General features: G+C 43.0%; 1 protein-coding gene across 1 annotated transcript; it reads left to right on the top strand.

The window, feature by feature from the left end:
* The first annotated feature begins 3,609 nt into the window (after positions 1-3,609).
* Positions 3,610-25,785, top strand: LOC107092183 (metabotropic glutamate receptor 8-like). Its single transcript, XM_015386506.1, has 5 exons — positions 3,610-3,613; positions 3,780-3,919; positions 13,999-14,934; positions 21,838-22,084; positions 25,431-25,785. The coding sequence occupies exons 1-5, from the start codon at positions 3,610-3,612 to the stop codon at positions 25,478-25,480; spliced, it is 1,377 nt and encodes a 458-aa protein (XP_015241992.1). The 3' UTR covers positions 25,481-25,785.

The following is a 25,785-nucleotide window of genomic DNA, read 5'->3' as shown; positions in this document are numbered from 1 at the left end:
CTTTAATTTGGACCTTTTTTGGAAGTTGCTTTTTTTTGGCAATATTATTTTTGCTGTATTTCATATATGATTTGTCTTGATGTCATTTTGTTAATGTAATTTAACTAATTACTTACAGCAAATTCCATGTTTATTCATTAAATGTTGCTGGTGAATTCACACTGAATGTACTACATTATGTTTTCCAGTATCTGGAAATACGTGGAATGGATTAGACTTCATATATTTGTAATATCAAAGCAGAACGCATCCTGTTCATTATCCACCTTATTGTAGACCTTAGCAGATGTCTGGGTACTGAACAAACCCCTGACCTGGTTTGGATCTGTTTGCATTAAAACAGTGCAGGAGGAAAGGATGCTTCAGTGCACCCTCAGTTGGATGTTTTGTCCCCCTGCAGAGAGAAATCTCTGGAGCCGCCTCTGCTCCTCGGTGCGTCCATCGGCTCTGGATCAGCAGCATGTCACTAATGGAATCTGTGTGCCTGACTGAGCTCTGCCCATTAAAACCAGCACACATCCATGTTGGGCTGTGTTTGGGTTTTCCTGTGTGGAAGTTTAAACAGCATTAAACTCCACATGCATTAAACAGAGTGACTTCATTCAAAGTGGAGCTTCTCCCGCCTTTATTTATGCTTCAGCTCTGTGAGCATGGACAGCGGGATATCTCATCAGTCTGTTTCTATAATGCAGCCAATCTAGAGTGAATGTGGCACTTTGTGGCGGCAGCAGCCGCTGGGTTAGATGCCAACTCAGCCGAGTGCTCCTCGTCCATGGAGTTATTTTTAGGAGAGTAAGCAGAGGATGGTTTCCGTGAGTCCTTTGGTGTGAAATCCTGTTTGAACATAGATGAGCATCATGAGGGCAGCATTTAATGTTTTATATCTTTAATGAAGCGGGTTTTCATTATATACATATGTTACAGAAAAAAACTATCACAAATGTGTTAACACCTTAGTGGGCATCACACATACAAACATCCCAAACTTGCCAAATGGGAAACAAATGAACAAAAAGCAAANAAACTATCACAAATGTGTTAACACCTTAGTGGGCATCACACATACAAACATCCCAAACTTGCCAAATGGGAAACAAATGAACAAAAAGCAAAAAAAAAAAAAAAAAAGAAAGACCAGCCACTTTAATCCAACCTGCTCCTGAGATTCTGTCCAGGTTTGATTACACATCCTTAATGGAGAGTGTTTCTGTGGGTCAGGCAGCATCTTTCCATCTCATAAGAATCAAACCAACAAGGATTAAAAAGCAATAACATTATGACCCCAACATTTAAACTCACCCCCTCTGAAACAACAAAAAGCAGCATCAGTGGATTCAGAGTGATTTTGTTTCCAGCTTTTTTTATTGTCATTCCACTGTCACATGTACAGAGCAGCAAAATTCCCTCTCTGCATTTAACCCACGCGCTTGGGGAGCAGTGGGCTTCAATTGTGCGGCACCCTGGGAGCAGTGTGGGGTTAAGGGGTCTTAACCCCACACAAAGATGCGGCTCCCGACAAAACCGGTCTTTCAGCAGGTGATGTAGGAGCGGTAGCAGACATAGGCGGAACTGTAGGAGCGGGAATAGCCTGACTGCGTAAGCTAGAATCTACCGCATGCCTGACTCAGGCTGAGAGTTATCCATGCCAGAATGTTGATTTTTTTTCAGCCGATGGATCCATGTGCGGCTGCGATTATTCTGTCAGGGTCAGAAATTAAGGCTCCAGTGTTCAAAGCGGAAAAACAGATTTCTCAAAATATTCTTTTAAAACAGAACCGGGTTGGATGGTGGAGACAGCAGGTTAGTGATAGGATTAAAAACATAACCCCATATTGTCCTAGAAATGAGACCAACACAACACACAAGTTACTAAGGAGTCTGTGGTCAACTCTGCCAGAACCTCTCTTTCCTGCTGCTTTTATTATCGGACTTCAAAGGAATAACATGAGTGGTCAGAAGTTACCAGGAGTGGTCAGAAGTTACCAGGAGTGGTCAGAAGTTACCAGGAGTGGTCAGAAGTTACCAGGAGTGGTCAGAAGTTATCTGTCACCTACGGCAGCATAGCTGGATAATACCAGGCCCTGAGAGAATTATTTGTTCTCCCCATTTAGAACAACACTTAACATTCCTGGCGGGCCAGATCTCTATAACTTAAAAATAAAATGATAACATATACATTTTTCTAACAGTTAGTCTTTCTGGAAGTGGATGATCACAAACAAGTGAATCACTAGCCTGGTCTTACAGTGCAGTTTGAGACCAGAGTTATAGGATGTTCCGGCCAACGGGCTGCGAACACGGCACAGCAATAGCTGCAGAAAGAGTCTCAGACACTGTTGTGTCGGAGGATAGGTAGCAGATCAGAACTGGGCAGATGGGCAAAGGCAGGATTATTCAGAGGGCGAAGTCAAAGCCAATGTTGGTGACATGGTGAGTTGTCGTAGTCAGGAGGTCATAGACCTGGTGAGGCGCCAAAGGAGAATCCAGACGGAGTCAGGTCATAGTTAAGGGTACACAGTGAAGCTAACAGGTTGGACGAGTGCAGGCAAAGTCAGTGATCGGGAAATGGTTCTGCTCAGTATACAGGTAGGCAGAGATCAGGCAGGAGTCAGAAGACAGGTCAGGTAAACAGATCGGACGGGAAGAGGCAGGCTCAGAGGACGAGAGGCAGAACAGGTCAGGATCAGGTAATCAGAATACAAGAATGCTACCATAAGTCTCACCAAAGGCTCCAAATTAATCTGCCACTGATGATTGGTTGAAGACTGGTTAAATCCAGACTTATGACTGGACTTAGCTGAATCAGAACTGGGTGGAGCTAAGCAGGTCTGTAAAATCAGTCATCAGACCAGACATCAGTGGCAAGAACATGACAATGTGTCTCTGGGAGTGTTTTGCTTTGGGGGTGTGAAGCTTAGGATTGCAAGGAAAATCAGCCTGGATATTGGCACCCAGTCTACAAAATACATGTCATGGCTTATGGCATGACAGCTGTCTGACACAGAAAAACAGGCTTGATTTTATAGTAGTTAAAAAGAAAACCTATGGTATCCTTCCCATTATCCATGTCTTCAGATATTACGGCAGAATCTGAGGTAGCCATAGAATCTGAACCAGGTTTAGACTGCGTTGATCCAGTTGAACTTTCACAGTTAGTGAAACTATTGTCTTCATCTAAGCCTTCAACTTGGATGTTAGATCCAGTTCCAACCAGGTTATTTAAGGAGGTATTCCCTTTGATCTCCTCCTAACCCTAACCCTATCTGTGCTTGGCCTGTTAGATCTCAGTGCCGCACTTGATCCAGTTGATCATAATATTCTTTTAGAAAGACCGTAGGAAATAAAGGAACAGCTCTAGATTGGTTTAAATCAGATTTTTCTGAAAAATTTTCTGTTCATGTTATTGATGAATCTTCCTCAAGCCTCAGGGTTACCTATGGCACAGGGATCAGTGCAAGGACCAATTCTCTTTACTATATATATGCTCCCAATCCGCAGAATTGTTAGACAGCATGGGATTAATTTCCACTGTTATGTTGATGATACTCAGCTATATTTTGCCATAAATGTGCAGATTCTTCCTGGGGCCACTTTCGGGTTCTATAGACTATGGGTAGGTCTGCAGGACATATAAACCTGGATGACTTTAGATTTACTGTCTTTAGTTACTGTCTTTGAAAAAGAAGTTCATTAATCAGTCGCTTCATCTGAAAAGCGCTAAATTGTTTACAAATAAACTAAGCTGAATTAAATTACAGTAGCTGTGTGTATTTTTACAGGAAGTGCAGGGACTCCAGTGACTTTCAACGAGAACGGTGATGCTCCTGGACGCTACGACATCTTCCAGTATCAGATCAACAACATGTCTGCAGCGGAGTACAAAGTGATTGGACACTGGACCAATCAGCTGCATCTAAATGTAAGGAAGTTTGATCTGAAAGTGACATGTGTGTCTTTGATTTGACATCAGACTGAGGACAAGTTTTCTGATTTCAACATCAAAGTGAGGATATTTAGCTGTTCCTCACTCCCTTTTTGCTGACTGTTCAGTTCAGTAAGCTGTGTATTAAATTTAGGTGAAGGTTAGCGTGAGGTAACTGTTCAGTTCAGGTCATGGTCTGGGCATGGGTTGAAAAGAGAGGGTTTAAAATGTCTTAAAATATATTAAAGTCAGTAGGAGTCAATGTATGGTCATCATTACCTATGGCCATACAGGAAAGTGTGTTTTTTGTCATGATTTTATGACGTTGTGGGGAACAATTACATAGGAATACCTTCACGTGGTCCCCGTGATGATACATTCTCTTAATCCATTATTTCTCTCAAATATTGGATTAAAACCAGTGTTCATTGATAAAGGAGAGGAAATTGAGAACTAAAAAGAGGGAGGGACAGGAGAAAAAAGAGGCTGCTTTCAGGTAAATGGAGCTTCATGATTCAGTGGCAGGAATGAAGAGATGAAGGGGGGGATCTGACAGGTGATGCCGACAAGAAAAACAAACCTTAAATACGACTTCAAGATCATAACATATAAAATATGACACGATAAAACTGTTCAGACAGTTGAGCTGAACTGTGTTTTAAACTATGGCTAGCTATAGTTGGATATTCATCATCCTCCAACCTATAAGTTTCTAGATTGGGGTCCTTCCTACAGCATCATACATCTCCTCAAGCCCCGTCTTTAAAGGAAGAGTTTTTCTCAGAGTTTGCCTTTTTTCCTGCAGCAGAGACACATGAGGAAAACTATCCCGGGAAACAAATCGGATTCCTGAAAGATGATTCCGAAACTGGCCTTCTGGTTTCTAAACCCCTGTGTTGGATTTACAGCAGATCTAATTGTAAACAGTTTCTCCAAAGAAAACATGGTCAATATTGTCCTACTGGATCAGCAGTGGTTCCACAGCAGGTCAATCCTGAACTCTGACCTTAAGACAGTGAAGCCTGCAGAGATTGGATGCTTTGTTCTTCTTCTGGAACCTCAGAGCTGATATAAAAAATAGAATAATATGGACAATAAACTTCCCAATAAAACAATGTTCTATTTCATCCCTACTGACCGCCAGAAGCGCCACTCTTGTGCATTCACAGGTCGAGAATCTTATACCAACATAGTCATGTGTGACCCCCCTGTGACACCAGTGAGCATTTATAATCACGTGACAATTACAGCTTTGTCCCTTTTCACCTTCTCGCATGCAGATTGAACAGGTGTTAAGACATTGCTTTTGCTTGTCGCTGGTAGCCCCGAGACTTAGGTCAGAGCTGCAAGGATCATCTCGCTCTCCAGAGGCTGCGCAAGCTCTTCATTATACTTCTTGGTTTATTCGTCTGGTAAGTTTTTCCTTCTTATCGATGGTAATGGGAATGTGTTCTCACCGACTCCATGTTGCTGGTGCCTGAGCATTAGCCGATTCCATCCAGCTTGTTAACCGGCAGACGTGGGCTTGCCTTATTTATTTACTTACAGGCATTTTGGGCTTGCCTACTACTGATAGCAGCCGTTTTTCTGGCTTGTTTGTTATCTGTGCAGCCGCTTTTAGGTTTGCCTATATTTTCTGATAGCAGCCGTTTTCCGGCTTTGTTTTTAAGTCTACTGTGCATCTGTGTTCAGCTTGGCGGTATTTCGTTGCTTAGCAGCCATTTTCGGGCTTACTTTTTACTTTCACTGCCGTGCTTGGCTAGTCCTCCTTGCAGCCTTGCTGCTGGGGAACCCCTGGTGGCATTTTCTGCTCGACCGGGTTTCCCGACCTGTTCGCTTGGTTTAAATTTCAAGAGTGGCGATTTCAGCTCGACCTGACCTAGCCCTGTGAGCATGAGATGTTGGGCGGTTGTGCTGTAGAGCTTGTTTGGTCCCTCTGGCATGATTTATGTCCCGCTTGTTTGGGACCGGATCACCTGAAAGTTGAAATTGTTCTGTCCTACCTTGTCCCTATGTAATGCTCTTTTGGCTGGCCTTCTAGGCACTAGCCAGCCTGTGAAAAATGTTGCTTCTGAGGCTATGGGGCCTCCATGGAAGAGGACCAAGAGGAGCTCCAGGGTTTCACAGGGCCTATCTGGGCAAGTGGACCATCTCTTTTCTGAGCTTGAGAGGATGGAAGCGTTGCTCAAATCCCTTAGGGGTAACGCTAGCCTGACTGGAGACCCTGACCAGGGGCAGAGAGTTGGTTCGGGACCCTCTGCTTTTGATGACGATGCTATATCTCTGGCAGCATCTGGCACTGATTTTCGAGATAATTTTGACTCCGGCTCACTTCTCTCAGAAGCCAGCTCGCGTGTCTCTTCTGGCTCTCAGTTGGAGGAGGATGGTTTGATGGTGGGTGCTCTGAGAACTGCTCTTGCCCAGTTGCAGCTGGATGCTCCAAAGGACCAACCTGCGGCTTCCAGTGCCTTCTTTCGATGTCCTACTGCTAGGTCATCTCTTATGGTTCCCCCATCTGCTGAATACGTGAAGGAGGTCCATGCCTGTTGGTCGGACACTAAGGCCTTTTCACGGCCGACCTCTGATGGCAGGGCACTGGCGGCCATGGAAGGTGCGCCTATGCCTTCTGTTGAGCCGGCCATAGCTTCCCTCATTGTGGTGCCAGATGAAGCTTTTACAGCTAATGCCAGGTGTGCTTTCCTCAGGGCCGTGTCACTGATGATCTGCTCTGTAGAGCCTATGACTTTGGGTCTCGTTTGGGGTGACTTGGTAATTCTCTGTCACATTTATTGCTGGGTATCTCAGCTTCTTTAGAGGGTGTTGCGATCGATGCACCTACTCAGGGAATGATGGACGCATTTCTCCATGGGCTTGCTCTTCTGTCGAGGGAAATTGGAACTGTCCTTTCTACCCTTGTTCAGGCACCATGTCAGGTTTGGCTGGCTCACTCTCCTTTGACGGAATTGTGTATAAGGACCCTGATGGGCCTTCCATTGGTTTCTGGAGAATTGTTTGGCTCCTCTGCGCTTGCAGCCTTGGAGCGGTCGGCCTAGGCTTCGCGTTGCAACATCCTGCTTGGAGTGCCTCTGCATCTCTATTGTGCACTTATCCTGCCCATAATACGCCCTGCTTGGGGTAGCCACGGCTTGCTGCAGGGCCTGCTGCAAGACCTGCCCATGGCCACTTGGCAACCCTCCCACCCCCCTATGGGCAGGGGGGCTCGGAGATGACATCACTGGCTGGCGTTGGGACACTTTATCCCAGACCAGTTCAATTGCTGGGCCGCTCTCACTCCCTGGGTGGTGTGTACACTTAAGGGGTTTACACCCTACAGTTCTGCCGCCCTCCTGTTCCTGGTCGAGTCAGGATGACAGTGATTTATGACCAGGTAAAGGCTCACGCTCTGAGCCAAGAGATTGACACCTTGCTGGCCAAGGGTGCTATATTGCCCGTCGACCCCCTGCGGGATCCAGTGGGCTTTTACTCAAAGTATTTTTTAGTCCCGAAAAAGACTGGGGACTCTGTCCAATTTTGGACCTGAGAGGTCTGAATTTTTTCTTGAAGACCATCTCATTCCACATGTTGAGCATCAGAGATGTGCTTCACGCAATCTCCCCTGGTGACTGGTTCACCTTGGTCAACTTCAGGAACGCATATTTTTATGTCCCAATTGCACCACAGCATTGGCAGTTTCTCTGCTTTGCATTTAAGGGCAAGCATTTTGAGTTCCCAGTTCTTCCATTCTGCCTTTCTCTGTCCCCACATGTGTTCAGAGGTTATGTGGCTGCAGCCTTGTGTCCTCTGCAGGCCAAGGGATTAAAGATCCTGCCTTACTTGTACGACTGGCTCGTCACACAAACTCAAGCTGCTGCAGACACACGCACCTTGCTAATGACATAGACCTATTAGGTCTTCGTGTGAACTGGCAGAAGATCAACCTGATTCTGTCTCAGCAGGTCACGTTTCTTGGTATCATGATGGACTCTATCACAATTACTGCTAACCCATCGCCTGAGCGTGTCTAGGGCATTCTGCAGATGCTACCTGCCTTTCTGCCCAGTCGTGCAGTCCCCCTATTCTCTATCTCCATCTGTCGGGAAAGCTGACTGCTGCCGCTACGGTAGTACCCCTGGGACTACTGTCTCTGCGACCACTGCAGATGTGGCTCAACAGCCTGAGGCTGCACCGTTCTTTTGCATCGCACCGTCGCAGAAAACTGCGGGTGTCCCCTTAATGCTTTGCGTCACAGGCTCAGTGGTGAGATGCAGCATTCATGGCAAGGGGGGTTCCGCTGGGTTCGCTGCCATCCCGTCGGGAGTTTGTCTCTACCGACATATCCACAACGGGTTGGGGGGCGCCGTGACAGCAACAGATCGCCCAAGGGACATGGTGTCGATGGCCAGGGAGGACTTGGTTTCCACGAGTACACAGGCTCTGTTGCAGCTCTCCAATGCCTCTTCCCCACAGAGAGGATCTTCTGTCACAGCTGGTGGGTCAGACCCTGCATCCCAATCCCAGTCGCCTCCAACTCTGGGTTTGGCCACTACAGGGCCCGGCATTTCCTTCTCTGAGTATGATGGGAACATTGGACACACAATGACTAATGCCAGGGCTCCTTCCACGCGACTGGTGTACGCCTATAAGTGGAAGGCTTTTAGCCGCTGGTGTCAGGAAAGACATGAGGACTCTGTAGACTGTCATATTTCTGTTATTTTAACCTTTCTTCAAACATGGCTTTCTCAAGGTCGCTCTCCATCCACCCTTAAAGTTTATGTTGCTGCCATCTCTTGCTGGCATTCGGTGGTGAGTGGGGAAATGGTGGGTCGCAACAAGGATTTTTCTTTGTTTCTGAGAGGTGCCCAACGTTGGCACCCTCCCACACACCCTGTTGGGCCTGTAGGAGCACTCTCTCTCATCCTCGCTGCCCTGCGTTGTCCTCCTTTTGAACCGCTCGCGGAGGCAAGCCTTGAGTGTGTGTCAAAGAAGACAGCTTTTCTCCTCGCCATGGCCTTGGCAAAGCAGGTGGGCGTTAGTGTGTCATGGGTTGATATGACTGCTGTCACTCTGGAGGCTATTTTTTCAGCAGCCTCTTGGTCTTCCCCGAATACCTTTCCTAGGTTTTACAGGGTTAACTTGGCCGCCTTTCAACCAATGGAGGGGATCGCACCATCTTCCCAGTGAGGTGGGCATGTTTTCGGGTTGCTTATATTCTGTATGTGTTTCCTCAGGACTTTGTTGATAATCGTCATCCGTGCTTTAAGCACTGCCTCTGGCGGTCAGTAAGAATGAAATAAAACGAAAGTTGCGACTGTAACTATGGTTCTATGAATCCCAGAAGAATGCCAGTGCGCTCGGTCCCTCGGAATCATCTTGTTTTCACGAGAAGATTAAGGGACTGAGCAGTCGTTGTCGTTGTCTGATTATATAAGCTCACCGGTGTCACCGGGGGTCACACGTGACTATGTTGGTATAAGATTCTCAACCTGTGCATGCGCAAGATTGATCATTTGTGCTTTAAGCAACTGTAGTTACAAATGTATCTTTCGTTTTACTAAAAGCATTTTTAATTTTCTTGCTACTGAAATGTTCTATATTACTATAAAAATGAAAATATGTAAAGTTTTGAAATGTTAATATATATATATACAGTGAGGGAAATAAGTATTTGAACATCATGGTATTTTGCAAGTTCTCCCAATTAAAAATCCAAGAGGGTCTGAAATTGTCATCTTAGGAGCATGTCAGCTGTGAGAGACAAAATCTAAAAACATAAATCTAGAAATCACAATATATGATTTTAGAACTATTTATTAGTATGATACAGCTGCAAATAAGTATTTGAACACCTGAGAAAATTAATGTTATTATTTGGTCCAGTAGCCTTTGTTTGCAGAGGTCAAAGGTTTCCTGTAGTTTTTCAGCAGGTTTGCACACACTGTATGAGGTGTATGGCCCATTCCTCCACACAGATCTTCTCTATATTAGTCAGGTTTCTGGGCTGTTGCTGAGAAACATGAAGTTTCTCTATTGGAGGGGTAACCAATTAAAACTCAACGGGGTCCGCATAAAGAAAACCATCGACCAGAGACATTTTTAATTATAATCTGTTACTTTAAACATCATTTAACAATGAAATAAATTTAGGGGTTTTTATGCATCCATGTTATTATAACATGGATGCATGTTATAATAACATGCATCCATGTTATAACATGAATGCATAATTTTTAAATAAAAAATAAAATAATATAATATAATAAAATAAATAGAAAATTTTTCCATTTTAAGATCTTAAGTGTCTTTTGAAGTAGAGAATAATAATTATTCAGTTTGGTTCATAGACATTTTCCTGATTCACATATTTTGTAAAACCCCTGAACTGACTGACTGTTATTTTACTTTATTTTTTCTCTCTTAATGTTTGCAGTGGGCTTTATTCTGCCCTGCAAGGCTTTAAACCTGGGTTTGAATGGAGACTAAGCCATTCAAAAGCACATATCAAGGAGCTCATTTTGAGCCTGGATCCATTTTTATTTTTGATTCTGTTCATGGTGGAAAATCCTGCTTCACAGCAGCAGGTTGAGCCAAACATACTTTAAATGTGCAGGGTCATCTTTGAGCACACCATTTCACTTTTCTTTCACCAGTTCACCACAGTTCTTCCAACAGTCCACACTTTCTCTGCTCTCTTTTTCTCATTGTTCTCTTCTTCTTTTCCATCGCCCGGCTTGCGACAGGTTTGCCTGCTGTGTCCAAAAGTAGCAGCAGCAGTAACCCAGACTCAGCTCATTGGCTAATTTGGAACACGTGTAGCCTGGTCCCAGACGCTCCATATTAACAGGAGAAGCGGCGCAAGTGAAATTAGACACTTTCGTTGGACAACATGCGGTAATTTATAAATGTTTTAAATCAGGTTGTATCTGGATCCAGACCGCGGTCCGCTAATCCGTCACCTCTGGTCTATTGGGTTTATGTCTGGAGACTGGCTAGGCCACGCCAAAACCTTGATCTGCTTCTTCCACAGCCGTTCCTTGGTTATCCTGGCTGTGTGCTTCAGGTCATCGGGATGCTGGAAGACCCAGCCTCCACCCATCTTCAATGCTCTAACTGATGGAAAGAAGTTGTTCCCCAGAATCTCTCAATATATGGCCCTGGTCATCCTTTCCTTAAAACAGAGCAGTCGTCCTGTCCCATGTGCAGAAAAACACCCCTAAAGCATGATGCTCCCACCCCCATGCTTCACAGTAGGGATGGTGCTCTTGGGATGGTTCTCATCATTCTTATTCCTCCAAACACGGTTAGTGGAATTATGACCAAAATGTTCTATTTTGGTCTCATCTGACCACATGACTTTCTCCCATGACTCCTCTTGATCATCAAGAACTGGCGAACTGAAGATGGGCCTTGACATGAGCTGTTTAAGCAGGGAAACCTTCTGTGCCATGCATGATTTCAAACCATGACGTCTTAGTGTATTACCAACAGTAACCATGGAAACGGTGGTCCCAGCACTTTCAGGTCATTGATCAGCTCCTCTCGCTGATTTCTCTCCTTTCTTAGGATCATTGAAACCCCACCAGGTGAGATCTAGCATAGAGCCCCAGTCTGAGAGAGATTGACAGTCATGTTCAGCTTTTTCCATTTTCTTATGATTGCTCCAACAGTGGACCTTTTTTCACCAAACTGCTTGGTTATTTCCCTGTAGCCCTTTCCAGCCTGGTGGAGGTGGACAGTTTAGTCTCTAGTGTCTTTGGACAGCTCTGTGGTCTTGGCCATGTTAGTAGTTGGATTCTTACTGATTGTATGTCTTTATGCAGCGAACCACCTGAAACAGGTGCATCTAATTTAGGAGAATAAATGGAGTTGGACATTTTGAAGGCAGACTAACAGGTCTTTGAGGGTCAGAATTCTTTCTTATAGACAGATGTTCAAATACTGATTTACTGCTGGATCATACAAATGAATTATATATATATATATATATATATATATATATATATATATATATATATATATATATATAGTAAGTGGGAGAATTTGCAAAACAGCAGGATGTTCAAATGCTTATTTTTATTATATTATAGATTAGATTTGTTCTGCCATTATCATTTATATATAAATGATAATGGCAGAACAAATCATTTTGGTCTTTGAATCTGGCTCTCTCTAACTGCAGGTCTTAGACATTAAGTCCAAACTGGGTCTAAAAAAAGCAAGAGGTTTGAAAGAAATCCTAAAAATGTTGCTCTCAGAGCCACGTTAAACTGTTTTATCTAAAAGGTCAACTTCAAGATGAACACAGAATTAATACACTGATATTTCTTTCTATGAGATTATACAAATCTCTTATAATTAAACTTTTGTATTTAGTCATGTATTTCTCAAAAGATCAAATGTGATTAAACCCTGCTTCAGTTTTATAGCAGCTACTTTAAAACTCCACCAAGTAATGAGATTAATTTATTTTTAGAAGAAAAAAACAAACTATAATATGTGTAACACCAGGAATGGGCCTTTTTACAGTTGGCGTCTCTCACCTCCACCAACATCAGCAGCTTTTTATCTGTCTGAAACATCTCTGGCTGGGGAGGTCAGGAAATGTCACGTTTGTTAAGCAGTTGTCCTGTGTGATTCTGTCAGGTGCTGTCCGTGGTGCTGAACGGTCAACTTTTCCACATTATTACTTGTAAAATATTCAAAAGTCCTGATGTCAGCTTCTCTGAAACCTAAACCATTTACTCTGAGAGCTAATAATTTAAGCTGTTGAAGTTTTATGCAAACTTGGATTTAATGTCTAGAAGAGTACTGTTCTTATAATAATGTGATGAAAATGCAGAACATGGTTTTGCTTTTTCCTGCAGCAGCTCTTGGGTCTTCATGGTTTTCTTTGTGCTTTAGTTCATGTGTTCAGCTGCAGTTAAGAAATTGAAGTATTATCCCAGTCTGGAGGGCCTGATGCTGAAACATCAATAAACTTCTCTTCCACTGGGAGGAAAGATGTGATGTTTAGAGCCGCGGCTCCTGGAAACCAGATGATTCAAATGGATTTTATTCAACCTGCTGAATTCCAAAGACTTTCCTTTGCACAGATTTTCCAAACACAGAGAGAAGCAGACCACTGAATAAAGTAAGACGTTCAATCAGCTAAAGATTTCCCTCCAAAACTCCCTTTGATCTCCGTTTCAGCCTAAAATATTGAGGCTTTTGTTTCAGTGTGTTTCTTTAAAATAATGCGAAGGGATTTAAAATATGAACATTTGCTGTTTTATATGAGAAGTATTTACAGCATCAGATATCCTGCATCTTTTCTATACTTCAATCGAAATGTTAAATTTCTGAGATGCAATAAAATAATTAGCTTGTTAATGTTTATAAGTTTGTTTCAGGATAGTTTGCTCTTACTCCTTTTATGCTGTGTGAAGTTTGGGCTCCCTGGCAGAGAATCTTCGCTTCAGACACTAAGAGTTTAGATCATTTTGAGAAAAATGAAGAAATATGATTTATTTGATGAACCTGACCTTATTTTTGGTTGTAAAAATAATAAAAAAAAGTCATCAACTGAGTTAATAACTAAATTTGTATAAGCTCCTGTGAGATATGATCCTTTACTACAGTTTTGGATACATGACTAAATATTTTACAGATATATTTATTCTCGTTAATTCAGAAGTATTATCTAAAATTTATTAGAGTTAATGAACCTGACCTTTAGGGGGTAGAAACCATCATGTTTTAGACATGTGCTGTTCAGCTGTTTATATGTTTACCGAGATTAAAAATCAAATAAGATAAATCAACTTCTTCCAGTTATCCGAAACAAAACCATAAGATTCAAACCAAAGCAAATAACATTACCTCTAGTTTAGTCTGTTGTGACTCTGTTTGAAATCGTCCGATTAATGAAGCTGAATAAAGGTAATAATCCAAACAATCAGAGAAGGCCGAGAGATGCTCCTAGTCCTCAGGGTAAAAGAAACTTGCCGTCCTGCAGTGACCTGGACTCTTTCCTCTTTAGAATGCTGATTCTGTCACCGTTAAATATTCAAGCTGCTTTCTTCTCCTCTGTCTCCCATCAGATGGATGCCCTGCAGTGGCTGACCGATGACTCCTTTATTCCCGCCTCTGTGTGCAGCTTCCCGTGTCGGACGGGTGAGAGGAAGAAGGTAGTGAAGGGTGTCCTGTGTTGCTGGCACTGTGAGGCGTGCGAGGGGTACCACTACCAGGCCACCGAGTTCACCTGTGAACTCTGCTCCTATGAAATGAGACCGAACCAGAACCGGACGGGCTGCCAGCCGATACCTATAATCAAGCTGGAGTGGCACTCGCCCTGGGCCCTGGTGCCTGTGTTCATCGCTGTTCTGGGGATTATTGCAACAACTTTCGTCATTGTGACATTCATCCGTTACAACGACACCCCCATTGTTCGTGCCTCGGGCAGAGAGATGAGCTACGTTTTGTTGACGGGTATTTTCTTGTGCTACGTCGTTACCTTTCCCATGATCGCCGCCCCTGATCTTGCAGTCTGCTCTTTGCGCCGGATCTTCCTGGGCCTCGGCATGTGTTTCAGCAATGCCGCTCTGCTAACCAAGACCAACCGCATCCACCGCATCTTCGAGCAGGGAAAGAAAGCTGTGACGGCACCTCGCTTTATCTCACCAGCCTCCCAGCTCATCATAACTTCCTCTCTCATCTCAGTTCAGCTCCTGGGTGTCCTTGTATGGTTTGCTGCTGACCCGCCTCACACCTTTGTGGACTATGGAGAGCAGCGCACGTTGGACCCTGGGAATGCACGCGGCGTCCTAAAGTGTGACATCTCTGATCTGTCACTCATCTGCTCACTGGGATACAGCATCCTCTTAATGGTCACATGCACTGTTTATGCCATCAAGACTCGCAGTGTGCCTGAGACATTTAACGAGGCCAAACCCATTGGATTCACCATGTACACCACCTGCATCATCTGGCTGGCTTTCATCCCCATCTTCTTCGGCACGGCGCAGTCAGCAGAGAAGGTGAGTTTGCCACACTCCTGTTGTATTATGGAGGAATATCAAGACAACAACTTTCAGTCTCCTTGTAAAACCTGCAGATGTAATTAAACCTGCAATTGTAATAAACCATAAATGTAGTAAAAATATGCAGCTTTTAAAGTAATAATCCCACAAACAGCAACTAACTAATACTAATAGATGAAGACACACCTGATGCTCCTCGGTTGTTGTTTTTTTGCTGTGATGGGAGCAGAGAGTGTAGAACATAACTGATTCAGACAAAAGCAGGCAAAGAACAGCCTCATCTGTTGAAAACCTTTTTTTTTTCTTTGTTTTTCAACAGTCAGTGTGTTAAAAATTAGTCTCATAAATAATAAAATTCCTTTATAGGCTCCATCCTTATATTTATAATGTGCATTATTAGTATATCCTTATTGATTAGCTGCCAACAGTCAGGCCTATTTCCCGATTAATAGAAGATCAGATGTAAATACTTTCTAAGCTGTTCAATGATCATTATTGGAGTGTCTGTTTTCCTGCCTGCCTTTGTCGCTGCTTGTGCCTCATTAAAACTATCATTGCCTTAGAGCCCAAATTCATTTAAAAAAATGAATTCATATCCGGAGGTGGGAGTTTATTCTTCATCTATCACAGACTCTGCCAGACGTTCCCAGCAAACCCTCACAATATGTTTGGGCCTATCAGGTCTGACCGACGTCCTCCCCCACCATCTGAGCCAACTCACCACCAGGTAGTGGTCAGTCGAGGCCTCCGCCCCTCTCTTCACCCGAGTGTCCAAGACATGCGGCCACAGGTCAGATGAAACAACAACAAAGTTGATCATTGAACTACGGCCTAGGGTGTCCTGGTGCCCAGAGCACATATGGACACCCTTATGCTTGAATGGTGTTCGTTATGGACAATCCATAAAAGGAACAGAAGTCCAACAACAGAACACCATACAAGTTCAGGTCAAGTGGGCCATTCCTCCCAGCCACACCCCCCAGGTCTCACTGTCATTGCCCACATGGATGTTGAAGTCCCCAGGAAGAACAAGGGAGTCCCCCCTTGAGGGGCATTCTCCAGTACCCCCCCCTAAGAACTCCAAAGAGGGTGGATAATCTGAAATGAATCTGAATGCGTCAAGGCAACTATCTCTAGCCGGAACCTTTCAACCTCTCGCGCTAACTCATACTCCTTCCAGCTGCTTCTTCAGCCGAGGATCAGAATGCCAAGATCCGCACCCTCGACTGCCACCCATCACACAATGCACCCGAACCCTTTGGCCCCTCCTACAGGTGGTGAGCCTATTTGAAGGGGGACCCATGTAAATGCCCGGCCACCAGGCACTCTCCAGCGTGCCCCACCTCCAGTCCTGGCTCCAGAGTGGGGCCCAGGTGACCCACGTCCAGGCGAGGGAACACTAGGTCTACTTATTGCATTCATCATAAGGGGTCTCTGGGCTGGTCTTTGTCTGATCCCTGGGACCTGTCTGCCTTGGGTGACTCTACTAGGATCATAAAGCTGCTGAGAGTATAGCTCCTAGGGTCACTGGGACACTAAAACCGTGATAAAGTGGCAGCCCAGGAAAGGGTAGTCTCAAACTGAAAAAAGACAGAAAAACAAATTGAAAAAACAAATATTTAAAAAACAATTATTACCATCAGAGTTAAAGGAATTGATGCTGTAGACCTAAGCTAAGCCACAGCATGCATTTCATTCACGCAAACATTAATGTTTTCATGGGAACAGAAAGTCACTCTGAAATGTGAAATGTAATTTCTTTCAGACATTGTCCACATCTCAGGAACCACCAGTTTATTTTTCTATTTTTAACTGGGCTAAATGATGTATAAATATAGAAATCTCAGAGCGTCTCTGAAGCCAGTTCAGCATATGGTGGATCTAATTTATTATTATCTGTGTGGAAGCCAGGAGGAGAGCTTCCCTCAGATTCCTTCCAGGTATTTCATTCCTTCTAACGGATTTCTAGGAGAGCCTTATAATGGAAATCAGACTCACTCAGAATAGATGTGTTTTATTTTCCTATCTCACTCACACAGCTAATGTAGGAATATCTGTGATTTATCAAAGGAATAGAACTATTTAGAGGGACAGGTAGAACCTTCACCCTTATTCAACATGAAAATAGTTTTTCTGTCATTGATTTTGAAGCAGGCAGTTGAAGCTGAATAGAGTGGATGACAAAGACAAGAACCTGCAGAGAGTTTTGTATTTATTGCAACTCAATGTAAATTACATCAAGGGGGAACACTATCTGATCCATAGTTCCCCTGTGGCGCGAGCACAGGGCGGCTGTTGCGCGCCTTTAGCGAGCATGAGCGTTTCCTGTCGCTTGCACGGTGAATCGTGCCGCCTGCGCTGTGCGGAGATGCAGGGGAAACCGTATCTGATGGGGAAACGCAGCTCGACGGGTGTCTGCAATGGTAACTGCGTTATAGTTACAGTCAAAGTAGTTAGTTGGATTACTCGTTACTAAAAGATAACAGCGTTAGTTACGCTGTCACTTTCAAAACGCGTTACTCCCATCACTGTTAATATATATCGAAATATATTGAAATATATATTTTAGATGTGCAAGATAAATATTGAATCATTAATGTCGAGTAAAGCTTCATTTCATTTTTTGTCAGACTGGTGATGAATTTTTGCCCTAGGGTGTTAAAAATGTTTGCCCATTGTCTCTTGTTAAAATTTGTCCATGTGCAGTAGCTACTTTGCACTACAGAAGGATAGGAGAGCTCTGGGCGCACCAAAGCTATGCCCTCAGGTGACCGGAAGTGACATCACAGTCGTAATGCAGGTGATTGACAGGTTGAGTCGCAGGAGAGAAGCAAACTAAGAGAAGCTGGAGGTGAAACAGTTTGGACCTGATCAGCTGAACATCAAAATTAATCATCAGTCCAAAGACAGGTGGAGACGGTTCACTCGTGTTTTTCCAGGACCTGCTTTTGCTCCAAGTCTAGGCTAACTGCATGTAACGAGGCTAAGGCTTTATCCTGCCTCCCTGCTATAAATATATATATATATATAACTTTAAAGAAATACACTCTATATATTGCTAATGTGGTAAATGACTATTCTAGCTGCAAATGTCTGGTTTTTGGTACAATATCTACATAGGTGTATAGAGGCCCATTTCCAGCAACTATCACTCCAGTGTTCTAATGGTACAATGTGTTTGCTCATTGGCTCAGAAGGCTAATTGATGATTAGAAAACCCTTGTGCAATCATGTTCACACATCTGAAAGCAGTTTAGCTCGTTACAGAAGCTACAAAACTGACCTTCCTTTGAGCAGATTGATCTATCTATCTATCTATCTATCTATCTATCTATCTATCTATCTATCTATCTATATAGCTATATAAAAAAGATTTTTTTTTGCTTGACAACGGTGATAGATTACTGTTGCAATTTATTCTAACAGGCATGAGATACTGTAACGTCTAAAATTACAGATTATTTTATTTTTAAGGGTTATTTTTAAGTATTTCCTAATCCAATAAGAAGCCTTTCTTATGGTCCAATCCTTACAATCCAATCAAGTCAGTGGAAGTCAGATTGTGAACTACCAGTTTTAGTCCGTGAGGCAGACACCCTGTCTACTTTTAAGGCCAGGCTTAAAACTTTTTGATAAAGCTTATAGTTAGAGTGGCTCAGGTTATCCTGAGCTATCTCTATAGTTATGCTGCTATAGGCTTAGACTGCTGGAGGACATAGGGACCCCTTTTTATCATTCTGCTGATTTGCTGATGCTCCTAATTTTTAAACTGCAGCCATGAGATATATTTCCTCATTGGCTGTTTGTGTCTGAAACTTCAAAAGCCTGTTAAACCAGTTGGCTTGGCTAAGTATTGGAAGCACTGTAGAGTTAATTGGCCACGCCCCATTTGAAGTCCATTCAAATGGTTACATTGCCTACACAACTGATGATTTTGCAAAAGTAGGTGATTTTTGTGAGCATTTTTTTTTTCTTTTCAAAATCCACCTCATTGCCAGGAACAATAGGGAGCAATTGATTCCAGATGGTCTTTTCCTGCTCAGACTCAAACCAAGAATCACCGTCACAGGTGGCCATGTTGGTTAGTAGCGTCTTGACCCACATGCAGAGTCGGACAAAGTAGTGGTGAGATTTTAGAGTTTATTTACAAAATGTTAAGAAAGTCAGTTAGTTATCTGCCTTCTGGTTGGTCTAAGGGGAAAAAAGACAGACTGATGAGAAACAATGGCAGGCCACTAATTGATTAAGGAAGAGGAGGAAGTATAAATCAGGTGAAGGAGGGTTCTGTAGACTGCACTCACAGGGGAGAGTCAGTGGGAGACCTCTGAGGGTTGATCTCTGGACAACAGGCAGGCAAGTGATGGACAACAGTGTCACACATGAAGATTAACGACCAACTTCCTGAAAATAGCAGATTTCACATTAAAGGGAAAAGACGCATCTTCACCACAGAGACTTCTTTGTCAGATCTTGGCTGGGGCTACCACCGGATCTGAGGTATGATCATCCTGCTTCTTCCTATTTACACAGCAGTCAGCCTGATTGTGAAATTATACCCAGGTCTGCAGGTGGACCAACCCTTCAGCAACGATCCTCTCTGCAGCAGGAAACTCACTGACAGCAGAAAAACCCTGAGATCCCAACTCATAAAACCAATTCCTCCCCAGACCTGCTGATCATCGGATCTGATCAGGATGTTAAAGACAGAAATTCAAAGGAAAATCCTCCTGAAATCTGAGATCCTTGGCTAACCTCTGATCCTTGTTAAAACAGAATGGATGAGTTCAGGTCATTAGAAACATGACTCCTTTCTCTATGTTCAGAGCTGTGGAACAACATAGATCTATGGGTGATAGAAAAGGATCTACCTAGCAGCTTTAGAGAAATATCATTAACTCACTTCTGAGGGGTTTTTCAGCTGAGGAGGAAAATGTGTGGCTGTGACTCGTTATGCTTCTTCTGTTGAATCTGTGTTGATTGTGAATCTGAAGCTGTAGAAGCTCATTGGTAGATTTCCCTTATGACAGAAAGAATGCCACGATTCACACCATTTTNCTGCTATAGGCTTAGACTGCTGGAGGACATAGGGACCCCTTTTTATCATTCTGCTGATTTGCTGATGCTCCTAATTTTTAAACTGCAGCCATGAGATATATTTCCTCATTGGCTGTTTGTGTCTGAAACTTCAAAAGCCTGTTAAACCAGTTGGCTTGGCTAAGTATTGGAAGCACTGTAGTGTTGATTGGCCACGCCCCATTTGAAGTCCATTCAAATGGTTACATTGCCTACACAACTGATGATTTTGCAAAAGTAGGTGATTTTTGTGAGCATTTTTTTTTTCTTTTCAAAATCCACCTCATTGCCAGGAACAATAGGGAGCAATTGATTCCAGATGGTCTTTTCCTGCTCAGACTCAAACCAAGAATCACCGTCACAGGTGGCCATGTTGGTTAGTAGCGTCTTGACCCACATGCAGAGTCGGACAAAGTAGTGGTGAGATTTTAGAGTTTATTTACAAAATGTTAAGAAAGTCAGTTAGTTATCTGCCTTCTGGTTGGTCTAAGGGGAAAAAAGACAGACTGATGAGAAACAATGGCAGGCCACTAATTGATTAAGGAAGAGGAGGAAGTATAAATCAGGTGAAGGAGGGTTCTGTAGACTGCACTCACAGGGGAGAGTCAGTGGGAGACCTCTGAGGGTTGATCTCTGGACAACAGGCAGGCAAGTGATGGACAACAGTGTCACACATGAAGATTAACGACCAACTTCCTGAAAATAGCAGATTTCACATTAAAGGGAAAAGACGCATCTTCACCACAGAGACTTCTTTGTCAGATCTTGGCTGGGGCTACCACCGGATCTGAGGTATGATCATCCTGCTTCTTCCTATTTACACAGCAGTCAGCCTGATTGTGAATTTATTCTCAGGTCTGCAGGTGGACCAACCCTTCAGCAACGATCCTCTCTGCAGCAGGAAACTCACTGACAGCAGAAAAACCCTGAGATCCCAACTCATAAAACCAATTCCTCCCCAGACCTGCTGATCATCGGATCTGATCAGGATGTTAAAGACAGAAATTCAAAGGAAAATCCTCCTGAAATCTGAGATCCTTGGCTAACCTCTGATCCTTGTTAAAACAGAATGGATGAGTTCAGGTCATTAGAAACATGACTCCTTTCTCTATGTTCAGAGCTGTGGAACAACATAGATCTATGGGTGATAGAAAAGGATCTACCTAGCAGCTTTAGAGAAATATCATTAACTCACTTCTGAGGGGTTTTTCAGCTGAGAAGGAAAATGTGTGGCTGTGACTCGTTATGCTTCTTCTGTTGAATCTGTCTTGATTGTGAATCTGAAGCTGTAGAAGCTCATTGGTAGATTTCCCTTATGACAGAAAGAATGCCACGATTCACACCATTTTTATCATCCGAAGGGGGGAAACATTTAATTACATAACCGAATTCATACAGCTGTCTTAAACACTTCATACGTTCAGCGCTACATTGTCATAATTCCGTTTTCCCCAGCTCACATTTCATCTCAGGCTGCTTTTGTAGTTTCCACATCGCACTATGTAGATGTACGTGCACGACTGGAAGCTCTGTCGAAAACTTCCTGGAAATCTCTTAGCTTATGACCTGATTGCAGGCGAGTTAGCCACTAAGAACCCTGTTTTTGCCAAGCTTGTATGTGACTTCCAGTATGTAGACACCCTGTTTACATGCTGTATTCTCTGTGTTGCCAAGTGAGCATAAGGTCACAAATAGGACTACACAAGGCAGTACAATTGCTTCTATATTTGGCAAGCCTGCCAGATATTTACATTCTACAAAGCATCATCCAGTCTGACTAATTTACCAGAGGCAGAGCTTACATCCTATTTCCTGGTTTCTCCACAGATGTATATCCAGACGGCCACACTGACCATCTCCCTAAGCCTCAGTGCGTCGGTCTCCCTGGGGATGCTCTACGTGCCCAAGGTCTACATCATTATCTTCCACCCTGAGCAGAATGTCCCCAAACGCAAGCGCAGCTTTAAGGCCATCGTCACCGCCGCCACCGTGACCACCAAGCTGTCGCAGCTGGCAGCAGAGCGGCCCAACGGCCAAGTGAAGACAGAGTTGTGTGAGGGCGTGCAGGCCAGCGGTGAGTCATCGTTAAATCCCTTCGGCCTGTTTTTATAATGTAGTACCTTCCATTTTCAGACTAAGCTCACATTCGGTATGTTTCTGGCAACCATCTTAGATTTTGTCTTAATCTTCAGGACTAAAAATATTATTAGTTTAGCCACATCACTCCCATCCTCTCCTCCCTGCAGTGGCCGGGCCCATTTTAAGATTGATTTTAAAGTTTTAACACTCTATCTCTCCACTAAATTTAACTGAGATGTTGATATCGGCCCAGCAGAGCTCTCCGGTCTGCTGACCAAATGGTTCTGGACGTCCCCAGGTATCTGTATAAACCCCAGATCTCGGTTGAAGTTTTAGTCAGTTTTATGTTGCACTTCATAAAACAGTGAATCTTTATTATTTGGAATAAAAACCAGATTTTTTCCCAGACTGACAGCTCTATCCTAGATGCTACAATAGCTGGGTATAGAATGCTGCTGTGCAGTTCATCATTGCTGTTGGGCATAAAAGATATGAATGAATTAATGCCCTACTTTATAAAAAAGTGTCTCGCAAAAACTGTGAAAATAGCAGATCTAGTTCAACACATCATATTGGTTGATATAGCAGACAGAAAAGCTGACAAAATGTCCAATAAAGGAATGGCTTTAGACATACAAGGTTTCCATCTTAAAGCTAAATTAATTCTGCATTACACACAGATCAATAAAATCTGCATTGCTACGCAGAAAGCAAAGAATAAGAACATTCTTCTTTCTACTTTGGCAATTTTGGCTTTATTTCTTAGAATTTAACCCTCAGTTACTGCCAGTCAGGGGTCAAAGTAGATGTAAATCAATACGATCTGATAAATTAATTAATTGATCTGATATAAAAAAGAAAATTACACAGAGAACCTACATAATTGCCTCATAATGCCATAAGCAGCTGATATTTCTCTCCAGGATGGAGTCACAGCCAAACAGGAACAGACCAGATGAAGCTACTATGGGAAAAAGCAGAGAGAGCAGAACGTTAGAGATTGAACTAACAAATACTGCAGAATGGGAGAATAGAGATAGAATGAAGCAGAATGATGAAAAGGGGTCCCTATGTCCTCAAGCAGTCTAAGCCTATAGCAGCATAACTATAGAGATAGCTCAGGATAACCTGAGCCACTCTATCTATAATGCTACGTTCAGACCATAAGCAGCAGGAGCAGCAAAAATGCGCATGCTGCTTCATTTTTGATGCTTGTACAAGTTTAGATCTGACGCGCGGCTGAAGCATCTTTGCTTCTCTAGTTGCGCGGTGGAAAGTAGGTCTGATGCAAGTTGGGCGGAGCTACCATATCCTTTCTTTGCCTGCAACAATGGCAGCTATATTTGCTGTGATCAGTGGGGAAAAAATTTTTTTTATCTATTTTTAAGTGAGAAAGTCCACCTGAAAAAAAATCTAGAACTTCTGTTTTCTCTGCAGCAATGATCTTTTTAACAAAATCAATCTTATTTAAAAAGCAGCCCATAAAACCATCACTGCTAATAGAAGGTGGGATGGATGGTTCAACCTAGCTATGGCTCTATATGAGTGTGGCAGCACAGTTCAGTTCATATAGTTCCTCAGATACTGCCTCACCTTCCAGAGACGAACCAGTTACATTTAGATGGGTACCAATGAGCTTATTTTGAATAGAAACACTTTTATTTATAAAGAATCAGTAAAATCATTATTGCTTCAAGCAGGTGGAGAAGCTTGTATCTGAGTGGCAGCAGAAGAGTCAAGGAATAGATGAAATAAGAGGGAAAAGGTCTGTTGGCTCTCTGCACTCAGCTGTAAAATCCAGGAGCTTGATGACCAGATGACTCATGCATTCTCATCATTGCTCAGTTAGAATCACAAATCAGATTATAAGAAATCAGTTTAAATCATGTCTCTAAGGAAAACAACTGTCCAGCATTATTTCAGTGCACTTATAGTTGTGAATTTTATGCATGATTTACTTTAGGAGAAGAAAAAAAATGAGAAGTGTGTGTGAAAGTTTACAGAGATACTGAGGAGGATTTGACAGGAAGTTTTCAGGTTTATCTAGAGGTCACCTGATGCCAGATCTGATTAAACTAAACTGTCTGCAGCTCAGATCTGCTGAATCTGTGGGCAGAAAAGCAGGAGCGGCTGAGATGTTTCCATCTGATGGACTTTATTCACCTGGACTCCAGGTTTCTTTCATCCTGCAGAGTTTGATTAACAGGGCTGAAGTTACTCACCTGGCTGACATGGTCCCTTCTTCTTCAGGTGTGCGTATGGTTCAATGCCTTCATAACTAAACGCTGCCACGGCCCAATGATGGCAGCTTAAGATAACAGTTCAAAGTCTGATTCAAGCTGAAAGAAGAAGCTAATAGGTTTTAGTCAGTTAAAGGTTTATCTTAAAACATTCAAAATAAAAACAACTCTATGATCTATTTTCTCCATATTTCTACTTTATAAGACTTTCTAACGTTGGATGATCAGAATGTGAACATTTAACAGAAAACTGTTCTGAATCTGATGTTTAAATGCCAACAAATAAATTCTGTCTAAAACAAAAAGATTTTTTACATCAGTTTTTTTCCCCTCTGACTAAAGAGTATAATAAACAATAAATGGTAGAACATGTGACATTTGTAGCTAATCTGATGACCACACAACAAGCATTGTTTGCTTTCGCTGATGTTTGCAGGTAGTTTAGCTGGAAAACTGTAGGGGAATAAAAGTGAGCTGGAGTTTGATGGATGCAACATGTTGTTGGTTCTCATCAGCAGCCAGTCTGTCGGTGTTGCTTAGGTCATAACTACAGCAACAATAACATGTTTCTAACTGAACCCACATTGGTATCATGTCCAGATCTTCATCCAATTCTTCTCTACAAAAAATATGGAATTATGTCGAGCACCCTCAGCTCAAACACAGCAGGAAAGCTCTCTGATAGCTTCTCTCTGTGCTGCCTGGGGAAGCAGCAGAGCTCTACATCTCCTACACTGCCTCCTTGGTCTCAGGACTTTGCTCTGCCTACAGTGCAGCTGCACAGGGCTCATGCTGAGGTCACACTGACTGCAGCAAGGAAAGGAACCAAATAATGCAGTGCAGGTCTTATTACCAAGGCTGTGGATCATTCTTAGAAGAACGATTGGATTCAGTCCCCGCGGCGGCCCCTGGAACTTCAGTTTCTGCAGCCAAAGCCATAACCAATGCTATGGTGGATGGATGTGATTTTTTTTTCAGCTGGGGTTTTCATGTTATTAACAAATCATTGTTGATGCAGTGATCAGCTCAGTATAGAATCTATTTAAAAATCCCATCAGTGTATTCCTTTTATCAATGTGCTGTTGTCTTTGTTTCCCTTAGTGCCACCTATAAAGACCACCTATGTCAGCTACACAAACCACAGCATCTGAGCAAACAGCAGCTATGAAGAGGTGACTCTGAAGAACAGACCTGCAGCCAAACCTAAAACAGGAAGAAGGAGCCGAAGCATCAGGGAGCTGCAGAGTTTGTGGTCTTAGAGGAAGCAGGGAGCTGCCCGCATTGCTGCACGTCAGACGATCACATCAGAAACTATTCAGGAAACAAAAGCTGAACTTGAACTGACCGTATTGTTGTAGTATTTTAAAAAAGAGAAGTAACTTTGTTGTGAACGAAAGTTCTGGTGATCCCGACCCGTACTCAGATCAGTGGCTCATTGATTTTTCAAGCATGTCAG

Source organism: Cyprinodon variegatus, unplaced genomic scaffold (assembly GCF_000732505.1).
Source record: "Cyprinodon variegatus isolate N-32 unplaced genomic scaffold, C_variegatus-1.0 Scaffold370, whole genome shotgun sequence".
Taxonomy (NCBI): Eukaryota; Metazoa; Chordata; class Actinopteri; order Cyprinodontiformes; family Cyprinodontidae; genus Cyprinodon; species Cyprinodon variegatus.
The sequence above is the reverse complement of the archived record's forward strand: the minus strand, read 5'-3'. Positions and strand labels throughout refer to the sequence as shown.

What these genes read in the sequence shown, in the direction of transcription:
- LOC107092183 (XM_015386506.1), top strand. An exon ending in CGGCGCAGTCAGCAGAGAAG is followed by an intron (nt 14,935 to 21,837) that starts GTGAGTTTGCCA and finishes GTTTCTCCACAG; the next exon opens with ATGTATATCCAGACGGCCAC. An exon ending in TGAGGGCGTGCAGGCCAGCG is followed by an intron (nt 22,085 to 25,430) that starts GTGAGTCATCGT and finishes TGTTTCCCTTAG; the next exon opens with TGCCACCTATAAAGACCACC.